The sequence below is a fragment of the Pipistrellus hanaki genome (assembly GCF_964339955.1).
Source record: "Pipistrellus hanaki genome assembly, chromosome: 19".
Taxonomy (NCBI): domain Eukaryota; kingdom Metazoa; phylum Chordata; class Mammalia; order Chiroptera; family Vespertilionidae; genus Pipistrellus; species Pipistrellus hanaki.
In genome coordinates, this window is record NC_140521.1 from 8,680,157 (window position 1) to 8,692,961 (window position 12,805).

The 12,805-nt window shown below is 45.0% G+C and overlaps 1 protein-coding gene across 6 annotated transcripts in view; it reads right to left on the reverse strand.

The window, feature by feature from the left end:
- Nucleotides 1-436: 436 nt before the first annotated feature.
- MPHOSPH9 (M-phase phosphoprotein 9) overlaps nt 437-12,805 on the reverse strand; it is a 35,262-nt gene continuing 22,893 nt past the window's right edge. For 5 of the 6 annotated variants that reach the window (XM_084867777.1, XM_084867776.1, XM_084867775.1 and 2 more), the window contains 9 exons: nt 11,361-11,462; nt 8,277-8,402; nt 7,729-7,904; nt 6,547-6,693; nt 5,708-5,828; nt 4,871-4,974; nt 4,035-4,258; nt 3,685-3,753; nt 437-929 (listed from right to left, as the gene is read on the reverse strand). In XM_084867777.1, coding sequence (XP_084723903.1) covers nt 819-929; nt 3,685-3,753; nt 4,035-4,258; nt 4,871-4,974; nt 5,708-5,828; nt 6,547-6,693; nt 7,729-7,904; nt 8,277-8,402; nt 11,361-11,462 — 1,180 coding nt within the window. In that variant the 3' untranslated portion in view covers nt 437-818. Of the gene's footprint in view, nt 930-3,684; nt 3,754-4,034; nt 4,259-4,870; nt 4,975-5,707; nt 5,829-6,546; nt 6,694-7,728; nt 7,905-8,276; nt 8,403-11,360; nt 11,463-12,805 lie in introns of those variants that run through there. The other variant, XM_084867780.1, reaches the window with a different exon arrangement.

Genomic DNA, 12,805 nt, shown 5'->3' on the forward strand with positions numbered 1-12,805 from the left:
CAGGGAATGGAGGAAAGGGGCTCCCTGTACAGCCTCACTGGGTGGTCCCTGAACTTCATCAAAGCTTATCTATCACTGACCGTCAAGGGCGGGACACAAGTTACATTCAGAATGATGGGCAGAGAGCTACAGCCCTCCAACTGTTTAACTTTCTCTGAAAAGCATTATATATGACAAAATTAGAAAATTACATGTTTTCTTTCCTTACAAATAATAGAGTTTAAGGGAAACAAAATGAGTGAGTTATCCATGCAGTTTTGAAAGCTTTCCAGCGTTCCATTATTGCTGATATTGCCATTATGACTAATCTAATATTCACTCTAAGACAAATGTGTCAGACAGGAATTGCATTAGTGCTTTTAAAAGCTCAGAACAACTAAATCCAGAGTGTGCTGTAATTTTTTTTGCATTCAGTGTGGATTAGCCTACCATGATGAAAACTGTTCTGAAGCATTTATTTAAAATTAAAAAATCATATTCACAATGTCGAACAAATTTATAAAACTGGTGCGCAGGTACTGTGAAAGGATGAACACTATTTGTTTAGAGACCAGCAGCCTCCCACGGTCACACTTCCTTATTCCTGATATAAACTGGAGGCATATACTATTTAAAAATAACACTTTTTAAATAGTAAAATATACAAGATTCCTGAGCATAACAAAAATATCTTGGAAATATGTGGCCATCAGAAGTATAAAAGAGTGAGTGTCATGATTGTAAAATTACGGTGGGAAGGGCTAGAAACAGTAGAAAACGCTCCGCCTTCCCGAGGACGTAATTACACGTCAATGCACACGAAGCGGCTTGTTTAATGGCTACACGGGGCGGAGGTGCGCGGAGGAGCGCAGGACGTGGAACTTCTTCAGCGTCATGCGCACCGAGCCCAGCTCGCGGTTAATCCGCTCCAGGCGGTCCTCCAGGGCTTCCTGGGCGGAAAGACGGGAGAAGTGTCATTAGAATGTGCACCAGGTTCACTGGCTCGTTACCATGAGATGGGCCTTCTTTTTGGCAAAAGAACAATCCTGTATATTAAAGGCTAATATGCAAATCAACCGAACAGCAAAACAACCGGTCGCTATGATGTACACTGACCACCAAGGGGCAGACGCTCAATGCAGGAGCTGCACCCTGGAGGGTGGTCCGTGTGCTCCCACAGGGGCATTACCACAGCCAGAAGCCGGGCTCACGGCTGGCAAGCGCAGCAGTGATGGCGGCTGCTGCAGTTGGACATCCCCCAAGGGCTCCTGGACTGCAAGAGGGTTGCAGGGCGGGCTGAGGGACCCCCCTGGAGTACATGAATTTCATGCACAGAGCCTCTAGTATAAACATAAAACTGACTATTTTATTCACATCTTTATGTCACTTTTTTAAAACTGCACAATGTGAAAACTTTTCCACCACCCGAGTAACTTCGGCTCCATACCCTCAGCATGGTCACGATGTGGGAGTTCTAGCAACAGTGACACAGGGATGGGAAGGAGCCCTAACCAACCATGCTGAGCTGAGAAAGCACAGCCCTCCCCGAGTTAACAGACACCCGGCGGGCCGGTGCTGGGTTCCAGGTGCTCACACAAACAGGTAACTTTCTTCTGACAAAAATGTCGAAGTTAAAAGGAAAAACAACATCTGGAGGAGACTTTTCCAAGGAACAGATTTCACAGTGAGTCGATGAAACAACTGTGACTATTAAAATTATCTGGAATATATAGGGTGTTCCCCCAAAATGTATCCACACTTTAGCAGTGGATAGCTCAATCCTAAAAAGGAAATATATTTAATAAACACTGCCTTTAGAATTATTCAAAGTGTGGGTCTACATTTTGGGGGGACACCTATGTACTTATTATGTTCGATACTTTATTTAGTATTAACTCCAATGGCATTCTGCAATAAAACTTTAGGATTTTCTCCTTAACGACTTTTATTATAAGAGGACTACTTGTTCCTTATAGAGTATTTAGCAGACAGATGAGCAAAAAGCAAGAAATGACTACTGTTCTCTTTACTCTTTTCCTGCAGATATACTCCCATCTTTAAGAAAATTTTAAAAAGAATTCATCTCTCCACTTCCAAATGTTTTGCAATCGAACTGGTCTTGTTATATCGTTCTACAACACTGTTTTAAATTAAGTGCAACATTCCATCCGATGGACCATATTTAACCTAGGAGCTTCTAGTAGAAATGTAGGTGACTTCTAATTATAGCTATCACAAACAAGGCAGCCATAAATACCCTTACACATCTCTCCTTGGTGTATCTGTGCGTACTGCCTTAGGAACCATTCCCAGACATGAAAGCGCCAGGTCCAAAGGGAGGCAGAGTCCCACCACTTAGGACAGCTGTCAGCCGTGTTCCGGGGAGTGGGACACCGCCCACTGCCCCTGCAGGGTGTGCCAACATGCTCTCCCCCCATCCAGGCACTGTTTTTAAAAAATACCTGCCAATGCTGGTGCTTTTGTTTAGATGTGTGGGTTTTTTATTCATTGCTGAGGCTGACTACTTTCCACATATTTTATTTTGTTGCCCAATTTAACTTTCTCACAAATCAGATACAAGCATCCTCAGCCCTTTTGGCTGCCCTTTGGCTTCACCTGGAGCTGAAAGAGCTCTGACATACGGGTGGGCAAAGGAGGCTTACAGCTGTTCAAATGGAAAATACAATAATAATAAGAGAAGAAGCTGCTCCGCATACCATCCCATATGAACAGAAACTGGAGCCCTTCGAGTCTCACTTTAAGAGCTCACGACCACTGCACAAAGATACATTAGGTAAACGTTTCAGACAGACTTAGGATCGGAGCACCAACGTTTCTCCCGCCTTCCCAGCAAACTATTTTAAGAAGTGTTTTGGCCGGGACCGGTTTGGCTCAATGGATAGAGCGTCGGCTTGGGGACTGAAAGGTCCCGGGTTCGATTCCGGTCAAGGGCATGTACCTTGGTTGCGGGCATATCCCCAGTAGGGGGTGTGCAAGAGGCAGCTGATCAATGACTCTCTCTCATCGATGTTTCTGACTATCTCTCTCCCTTCCTCTCTGTACAAAATCAATAAAATATATTAAAAAAAAAAAAAAAAAAAAAGTGTTTTGTGTGTTGCGTCTTACAAATCATTGAATAACAACTTTCAAGACAGCAAAACCAATAAAAAGACTTAAAAGTCAGGTAAAAGGAGAAGTTAGGGCTCCAGGCCCTGGAAAGAGCCCGTGGCTGTTCTGTGTCCAACTTCCTTCCGGTGTCGCAGTGCAATCTGGTGACGAGCTTCCCCTGAAGCAAGGCCCGGAGGAGCCGACAGGCCGCTCCACAAGGACACACAGTGCCTGCCGTGTTTACATGTTACAACGTGAACAGTCTGACTGCCCTGTGGCTCATGCACTTCCATTCTTGGCCACGCGCTGTCCACCTTCTCAGCGATGGAACCACACCACCCCCTGTGGCGAGACCATGTGCTCCCACATTCGTTTCTCTAAAACATACGTGTGCGGTTTTCTTGAAGTGCAAAGGTAAAATCAGTTTTTAATACTGAAAGCTAGCATGCAGATATGAAATATGCTATGATCACCAAACGCTTCCTGCAGAGGCTGAGTTCTGACCACCTATGTCCATGTGCCTAAAAGCAAGATTTAAAACCATCTGGTCAATGGGGCGGCCGGCCTCCGAAGCAGACTTAAGCTGAGACACCTCACCTGATTTAATCTCGTCTGCAAAGTGACTCGTCCTCCCATTGAAGGCATCCGACTGAGGGCAGCCTCAATCTGTCAACACAAAAGGCTTAATAAAGACCGGGAGAACTCGAATTGCTGACAGGAGCTTATCATAGAGCGAGGGCAAGACCTCAGCCTCCGAGTCCTTGTCCGACTCTTCCGGAGTCCCGCTGCCACGATGCGCAGCGCCACCTCGGCTCACAGCTGTGGCTTTGGTGTGAAATGCCCAGCAAATTCCTGGGGTGGGTGTCCCTCACGGACTCCTCTGACCAGACCTTAGCCACAAGCCTTAAGTTCAGAAAAAGAGGTAAGCAATATTTTGTTGCTTTTACCTGGTCTTTTTCTTTTGTAAGTTCATCAAAAAAGCGTTCTGTTTCCGCCAGGGTCCTGATCTTCGCGGTGTACTCGAAGTCGTGGGCGCGCGCTCCGGCAGCCGGACACTGTGCACCGCCCAGCTCGCCGGACCCCTCGGTGCCCTTCGCTCTGCTCGGCGGCAGGTCAGGGGAAGAGCTATGGCTTGCATGGGTGTCGGTGGCTTTTTCTGAATATTTTTTTTCTGTCAGAGAGAAAAGTGCCTTTGATTTCTTATCAAGTTTTCAAATAGCTTGTATACACACTTTCCCTTCACTTTCTGGGAAGAGCTGCTATGGGGCCAAGCAGCAATGAGGAGCCAAGCCCTCCACAGAAGGTTACTCAGAGCTGCTGCTCCACAGAAGCCAGAGCTCTGCCCTCGCTGGGCCAGGCCTCCTTAAACGAGCCCGGAGACTCCCTGTAACCCTAACTTCAGCACACTTCAGAAAGTTTAAAACTGAACAGCACACATATGGCAACACAAAAGGGCGAACCAGGTGACTCCATCTACACTATCTTACACCTTTACTCCAAACTAAGATATAAATGAGAAAAAGGAAAAGATTACCCAAAGCCAAAGCTGTCTTAAAAACCAGGCTCTCTGTGGAGAGGAAGTGAGGACAGGTAGCAGCCCCGCCCCTCCGTGTCCCAGCGTCTCACAGAGGACACCACACTGACACAGGTGAGCGCTGGGAATGCTTATCTTTACCAACATACTTAAAGGCAGGATATTATCGTATTAGAAACTTGGGAAGATACCAACACTCACAGAACGAATGACTAAAACCAAAACTAAGAATTTTGTAGGAAAAGATACCTTCCGAGTCATCTAGAGGAAGAAACTGGAGTTGTTTTCTTGGATTGGTACGTGGTAACGCAGACACGGGAACAGTATCTAAATCATCCAAAAGTATATCAAATCTATTGAATGAAGCAAGTTACTTGTGAGAAAACACTGTCAACTCATGTTCCCTATCGCCACTAGAGACGAGCTGGCATCCAGGTAATCACTCACTGACGTATTTTTAGAAACAAACTGGTCATATAATTTTTCAAAACTGAAATCTAGTTTGTTTTCTAGTACAAATCCTAGTGACATACCCAGACTTCCAGGATGGCCTCCTGTCTGACCTCTCTAACCCCCTCATGGAATCAGCAGGGCAGCTGTTATCATTCCTGTTCTACAGAAGAGGAAGCAGGCCCACTCGCTCGAGGAATTTCCCAGGAGCCTCTGGGGCGGGCTCAGCAGGAGCCAGTGGCCGCCCCAGAGCGCACCCTGCTGACCACATCAGTGAGGTCACCTCTCAGGAGCCCAGGTAAACTGACGCCCAGGGCCAGAGCCACACCGGGACAGCCCACGATCTTGTACCATAAACCTTTTCAGGAAAACAAACAAGTACTGTTCTACAGCCAAAGCCGGGAGGAAGGGGCTCTGAGATGGTGCTGAACTTAGGAGTAGCCAGTTTACACTGTTACAAACTGTAAACTGTACATAGTATTTTTAATTTTTATATGACATTCATTGATATGATTTAAAGCCAGAGAGTTCCCATTAACTGAAAAATTAATGATAGCTAGAGGTATATGTTGACATTTTTTTTAAAAAAAACACACAATATATACATATTTTATGCTACAATTTTAGAGGACTTACCGAATTGGACTGCCTTCGGTTTTGCTAAGCAGGTGGCTAAATCCTGGGGACAAATTTTCTTTAGGGGACCGCTTTGGACTATAAGCCACAGTCACTGGTGTTAACATAATCTCTCTTTTCGCTAGAGAAGAAAACGAAGAGGAAATATTCTTTTCCTTCTCTATAATACATGTGTCATATTGGCAGAACATATTCTTCAAAGAAATATCATTTCATTGAAAGACAAATAAGAGCACGAAGAATAAAAATGAAATAACTCCTGACCCTGACACCAAAGGGGCCCAGAGCCAGCATTTCCTACAGCAGACTGTAGCTGCGGCACGGGCTCAGAACTGGTTTTTCAGGATTTTGGAAGTGGACTGGAAATAAGATGGAAGCCAGAGCCCGGTGGACTTCCCCATAACATAGTTGCATAGCACGCTCCTCAGCTGCTATGAAAGTGAAAATTGAGGACGGAAATCCAGTGTTCAGACTTGACAATCATCCCTGTCATTGGCCGAAGAGAAAGGTGACTAGTGGGAGTAACCTTAGGTAAATGATGCAGAGAAGCATCACTCTGCGGTTGGCTTCCATTTGTGTTTGAGCTAATGTTTAATTAGATATTTATCAACTCTCTCAAAACTGTGCAGTGGCATTAGTTGCAAAAAATTTGCTGGACACTCCAACAATCTCACAAAATAAACTTAGCATTTTTTCAGGTACAGTCGAGATCTGTTATTCTTGGACAAGGTCACAGGTCACATTTAGGGACCTGTATTCAGAGATCTGGTGCAAGGGAGCGTGTAAAGGAGACGGGGAGTGTGCCCGAGTGTGCGGCCCGAGTGGCACCTGGCTCTTACTTGGAGTGCTGGGCTTGCGGTTGGAAGGCGGCAGGGAGGACGACCTCTGCGCGGCGCAGTGAGGCCTCCGGTGTCTCTGCTGGGCGCTTTTCTCCGGGGACCCACTCGCACCGACAGTCGTTTCAGTTTGCCGAGGATTCACCAGTTCTGAGACAAGAGTAAAAAAAATCAGCAAGATAAGCCCAGCTTCACTCATCTGCCTTTATTAACAGATGTTCACCGGCAACAATTCTTCTCACTGTGTAGGTTACAATGATTATTTGCAAAAGCACCACGTTATAAATAACAATGCCTGATGAAGAAAATGTGGGCGTTTGTAATGCATTCATTCTGGCTCCCTGTTTACAATTCAAGGTGATTTTTCAAGAGTTTATTTTTAGAAAGCAGGTCACTAATTTATTTACGAGGAGATACAGTTTTGGACGCTACACCGAAGATGTCAATGATGTGATTACCAGGCCTGACCAAGTGAGCAGAGAGGAAGCATGAGAGGAGCTGCAAGAACCTGGACCCATGAAAACCAGCATGAAGATGCTCTGGCCCCTCTGCTGGGTGCTCGGGAGCCTAGGAAGGCAGAGAAGGAATGGCCTGCTCACTATGAGCATCAGGCGCCTGTCACAGCTTCCTGACGTGTGCAAGTCAGACAAACTGATGCAGAAATTTTCCACGTCATTAAGAATGCCACAGAAATCTTTAATAATCAGAATATAGCACATAATCTGCTTTTATAAAAGGTAAATGTTATGCCATGACTGTGATAAATTATTCACTAGGGATTTTATTATCTATGAAATGGAGGTGAAGCAGCAATAAACTAAACTAATCTTATTTCATCACTGGGGGAAATCCCATTTTAAAGAGAAAGTAATATAGTTACAAGGAAAGGGGAAAAAAACTAAATCTCTATAATCTATCTATCTATATAAAAGCCTATGCAACCATTAGGACCAATGGACTGCTCAACTAATGGCTATGGTGATGCACTGACCACCAAGAGGCAGACACTCAATGCAGAAGCTGCCCTCTAGTGGTCAGTGTGCTCCCCCAGCCAACCTCCCACACGGTCCCTCCCTGACACTGGCCGCCCTGATCTGCCCCAATCACCCGCCAGGCCAAGGGACCCTGCCCGTGCACAAATTCGTGCTCTGGGCCTCTAGTATAAATGAGAAATAAAATACTTACTATTTGAAGTGTCCTCTCTCTCTGTCTGTGTGCCCCAATTTTTAAATATTTTTCCTTCTTCAAGTTCTTTTAAAGCTCTCATGATTGGTGCATCTGAAGTCTCTCTTTGTTTTTTTACCAGTAAGTTTGTTGGTGAACTTCCAGGTGAAGAATCCTTTTCCGGAGGAGAATGGTACCTAAATAATAATTGTAAGACACATAGTGCTATGGACAGAATATTGTGCCCCTGCCCCCCAACTCATACAGAAGCCTCAGTCCTCAGTGTGATGCTGTTTGGAGGTGGGGCCTATGGGAATTAATGGAGTTTAGATGAGACCAAGAGGGGGTCAGTGCGCCAGTAAAGAAGAATAGACAAGATCCCTCTCTCATGTGCCAGGAGCACAAGAGGGGAAGCTCTGTACAGCCCACAGAAGTGAACTGTCCAGAGGGCACTAGTCTCTCAACTAAAAATAAAAACCAGGTCCTTAAAACTGAGACATTAGGGGACAAGGAGAAGGCTCTAGGAAAACACCACAGCCCCAAAACATGACCTTGGAGAGTCATCTCACCCAGGAGCGCCCGTTTCCTCCGCTGCCGTCCTGTCCAGCACGTCCAGGGGCTGGCCAGTGAAGATCGAGTACTCCGCTCCCGGGATCAGCCACTTCCGCCTGCTGACGTCAGAGGTGGTCAGTGTGCTGTAGGGGGAGGAGTCTTGTGGGCGTTACAAGGTTTGTGCTTCCACTTAAGCTGAGTACAGATGGAACACCTGGCTTCAAAGAGTACTCCCATGCTTCCACGGAAACTTAAAAACCGCAGGTAGCATCTCTTGATACATGAATTCTACATCTCGGTTCTAAGACCATTTCACGTTTCTGTTATTGCTGATCATAACTGATCCTCGGTTGAGACTCAGGGGCTCGTACACCCACACAGCTCCGCACACCCCACCGGAGAGTGCCCTCTGCCTCCCACCAGCCCCGGGACAGAATTTCTGCTCCTACACTCTGCTACTGAACACCGAAACGGAGCTACTACGACTGAAAAACCAACTTTTAAAGGTGTCTTCATTTTAATGAGTTGAGTGGTCTCCTTTCTCCACACCTTCTCTGCCCTCGTTCTGGGAGGGCCACACGCACAGGCTGTCCTGGCCTTGCCAGGGGCCTGCTCTGCTCCTCCAGTGAGTCCAGCACCACCGGCCTGGTCTCCACAGGAATCAATCCTCCAAAGACTCCTCTGGCGCCCTGTGCGAGCTCGGCCTCCCTTCTCCTGTGTCTCAACCCCTCCCAGAGTCTCTAGTCCCGCTCTACCCACCCTGGGATGCATCCCGACTCCCTTCCCAGCTCGCCCTCAGTCACAGCTGACGGCAGCCAGCACCTCGGCCTGGGTGACGACACTGACTTCTCGATATGTGATATGTCGCTACAAAATCACTCTCACCATCTCAGCTGACACCCAACACGGCTGGCAACAGAGCTCCCTGTGATGGGCGACTGTCTCCCGCCCTCTCCTCTCTCCTCTCACTGCTCAGCCCAGCCTAGACCACCAAAGATAACCTCGCATGGCACTCCAGAGAACCCGAAACCGGGAGACCAAGCTGCCTTCCTCTCTCTGCTCGCCTCCCGCCACACTTTTTAGGAGTTGCCTCTTTTACCTATTTACATTTTAACCCCAGACACTCCTTTCCCTCAACTTTTTAATATATATATTAATTTCAGAAAGAAAGAGAGAACATCAAATGAGAGAGAATCATTGATCAGCTGCCTCCTGCACGCTCCACAGTGGGGATCGAGCCTGTAACCTGGGCATTTGTCCTCCTGGTTCACAGGTCCATGTTCAACCACTGAGCCATGCCAGCTGGGCAAAACTTTTACAATAAAAAACATGTCAAACAGTCTTAGAAGATTACAAAGAAAACTGTAACAAACACCCGCCCACACTCAGTTTTAACAAATGCTAACATCTTCCCCTACTTGTTTGTAGTTGTAAAACATTGATACATGGTATGCTTGTATTTTTTAAGTTACAACCAAGTTATAATGCACACATCCCTGAGTGCTGCTGTTTACTCGGTATCACCTTTGAGGCTGATCCCTGTGAATCAGAAGGCACTGTCGTCTTATTTACCCACAGGGTGGATGAACCACATCACGCATCCCCCCTCTTGGTGGTGGGTGCTTCCCTTCTAATGGATTCCTTCAACAATGCTACAGTTAACAGGTGTAAAAATTGTTCTCAGTCTGAAACAGGTTTGGCTCAGTGGATAGAGCGTCAGTCTGTGGACTGAAAGGTCCCAGGTTCGATTCCGGTCAAGGGCATGTACCTTGGTTGCAGGCACATCCCCAGTAGGGAGTGTGCAGGAGGCAGCTGATCGATGTTTCTAACTCTCTATACCTCTCCCTTCCTCTCTGTAAGAAATCAATAAAATATATTTTTAAAAATAAGTAAATAAAAATAAAAACATAAACAATTTCCAGCCTGCAGACAGTACTTAGGCACCAACCATACGCATTAGAAAACCTTGCTTCTTCACTTCCTCTCTCAGATTTTCAGAGTGGACTCTCCAGATACAAGTGGGATCCTCTGGTGCCTCTTCCGTCTCACACTCCCCAAAGCTGCTGTTGGTTCTCTCTCAATGTTCAACTTCAGTTATTTACATAATTTTTCTTTATTAATTCACTATGTTCTACCAGCAAAGATCTAGGAAAAGTTTCTCATTTGACAACTGACTTAGGTTAAAATTCACAATTTAACAATCTTTTTCAAGTAACCATAGTTACAAAGTTATGATCTACTCATTTTTAAAAAAACATATTTTATTGATTTTTTTTATAGAGAGGAAGGGAGAGGGATAGAGAGTTAGAAACATCGATGAGAGAGAAACACTGATCAGCTGCCTCCTGCACACCCCCTACTGGGGATGTGCCCGCAACCAAGGTATATGCCCTTGACCAGAATCAAACCTGGGACCTTTCAGTCCGCAGGCCAATGCTCTATCCACTGAGCCAAACCGATTTCGGCTGATCTACTCATTAACACACTTTATTTACCACCAAAATCATCAATTTAAAAAAAACACAATTCTAACATGGGAAACGTATTCTGTAAATGTATCAAGAGAATGCTGAGATGATAGCAAAGCTCATTTTGAAGAAGTAATAAGAAAAATTCACATAAGCTAATGAAAATCTACTGTCACAGGTCTCTCCACTAATGTGGGAAGAAAATACCTGTCTTTTAGGGCTAAAAGATGGTTTGAGATACTTCAATCCAATGTCCTTGTTTCCACAGATAATAAAATTGGGCTCAAAAAAAAATTCAAGGATTTGCCTAAGGTAAATTTCCCTAAGCTGGGCGGAGTGAGAAACAAGAAACAAAAAAAAAGTTGTTACAATGGCAAATTAAAAAAAAAAAAAAACATAAAAAAAAGAAGAAGAAGAACAGCCTCCTCTCCTCGCTCCCAGAGTCTCTCCCTCCTCCTCCAGGAAAGGCATCTGCAGGAGCCGGTGCGCTGGCTGAGAATGAGACGATTTTAAACATCAAATTCTCTGTGACATCAGCCCCAACGTCCTCATGGTTCCGGCAGAGGAGCTTCCGAGGGCGACAGAAGGGCGCACCTGTTTCCAGCTCTGCAGAGATTGAACAAAGTCACTTACTTGCCACGTGTGGGTCCCACGGGAGCCCTAGAAGTATGACGAAGACTTAACATATTTTCATGCTCCACTTGCTTGACCTGAGCTTCAAGTTTTGAGATCGTTCTGATTCAAAGCAATAAAATAAATGTAAGTACATTTCAACAAATTTAAACAACTCAATTACAAATTACTGATGTAATAGGTCCTTCTAGAAAAGGGGAGACAAAGGAGCTGCAAGTCCATAAACCTTTCCCAGTAAAATTCCATTGTTTAACTTTACAAAGTTGACAAAGTAAAGGAGAGTAAGTAGAAAGGCAAGTGCATTCAACTCTACAGAGGAGCACTCTTCCTACACCTGAAGGAAAAGGAACAAAATAGATGGACTTAATTTAGCAAGTAAAAAAAATTATAAATTTAACTATAGATCAACACATACAACAGATAAATATAAATTATAATATTCAAATAAACTGCAATCCTAACATGTTTAATATGTACACATACAAGCACATGAAATATATATAGGTAACACTTCCAAGGAAGAGGAAGCAGGCTTAATTCCCAATAACAGAGCCACTAAAAAGAACTCCTAGTTTTGCCAAGACCGGTTTGGCTCAATGGATAGAGCGTCGGCTTGGGGACTGAAAGGTCCCGGGTTCGATTCCAGTCAGGGGCATGTACCTTGGTTGCGGGCATATCACTGGTGGGGGGTGTGCAAGAGGCAGCTGGTCGATGACTCTCTCTCTCATCGATGTTTCTAGCTCTCTATCTCTCTCCCTTCCTCACTTTACAAAATCAATAAAATATATTTAAATAAATAAATAAATAAATAAATAAATAAAAAGAACTCCTAGTTTTAAATTATGTATCTCATTGAATTTGTGCCATCTTCAGAATAAAAGCCCATTTTCAAATTACCACCAGAAAATAAATACTCTAGCCAATTTTTTTGAACATGTCTTAGTTCTTTTAAATTTTGCACATGTCCTCATCTTATCTTTTTTTCTTTTTTTAATCCTCACCCAAGGATATTTTCCCATTGATTTTTAGAGAAAGTGGAAGAGAGGGAAAGACAGAGGGAAATATGTTTCTCTCACATTGATTGGTTGCCTCCTGTACATGCCCTGACCAGGGCCCAGGCCAGGGAGGAGCCTGCAACAGAGGTATGTGCCCTTGACTGGAATCAAGCACGAGATCCTTCAGTCCACAGGCCAACGCTTTTTTTCTTTTTTCTTTTTCTTTAAATAACATATTTTAGCCGAAACTGGTTTGGCTCAGTGGATAGAGCGTCAGCCTGCGGACTGAAGGGTCCCGGGTTCGGTTCCCGTCAAGGGCGTGTACCTTGGTTGCGGGCACATCCCCAGTGGGGAGTGTGCAGGAGGCAGCTGATCGATGTTTCTCTCTCATCGATGTTTCTAACTCTCTCTCTCTCTCCCTTCCTCTCTGTAAAAATCAATAAAACATTT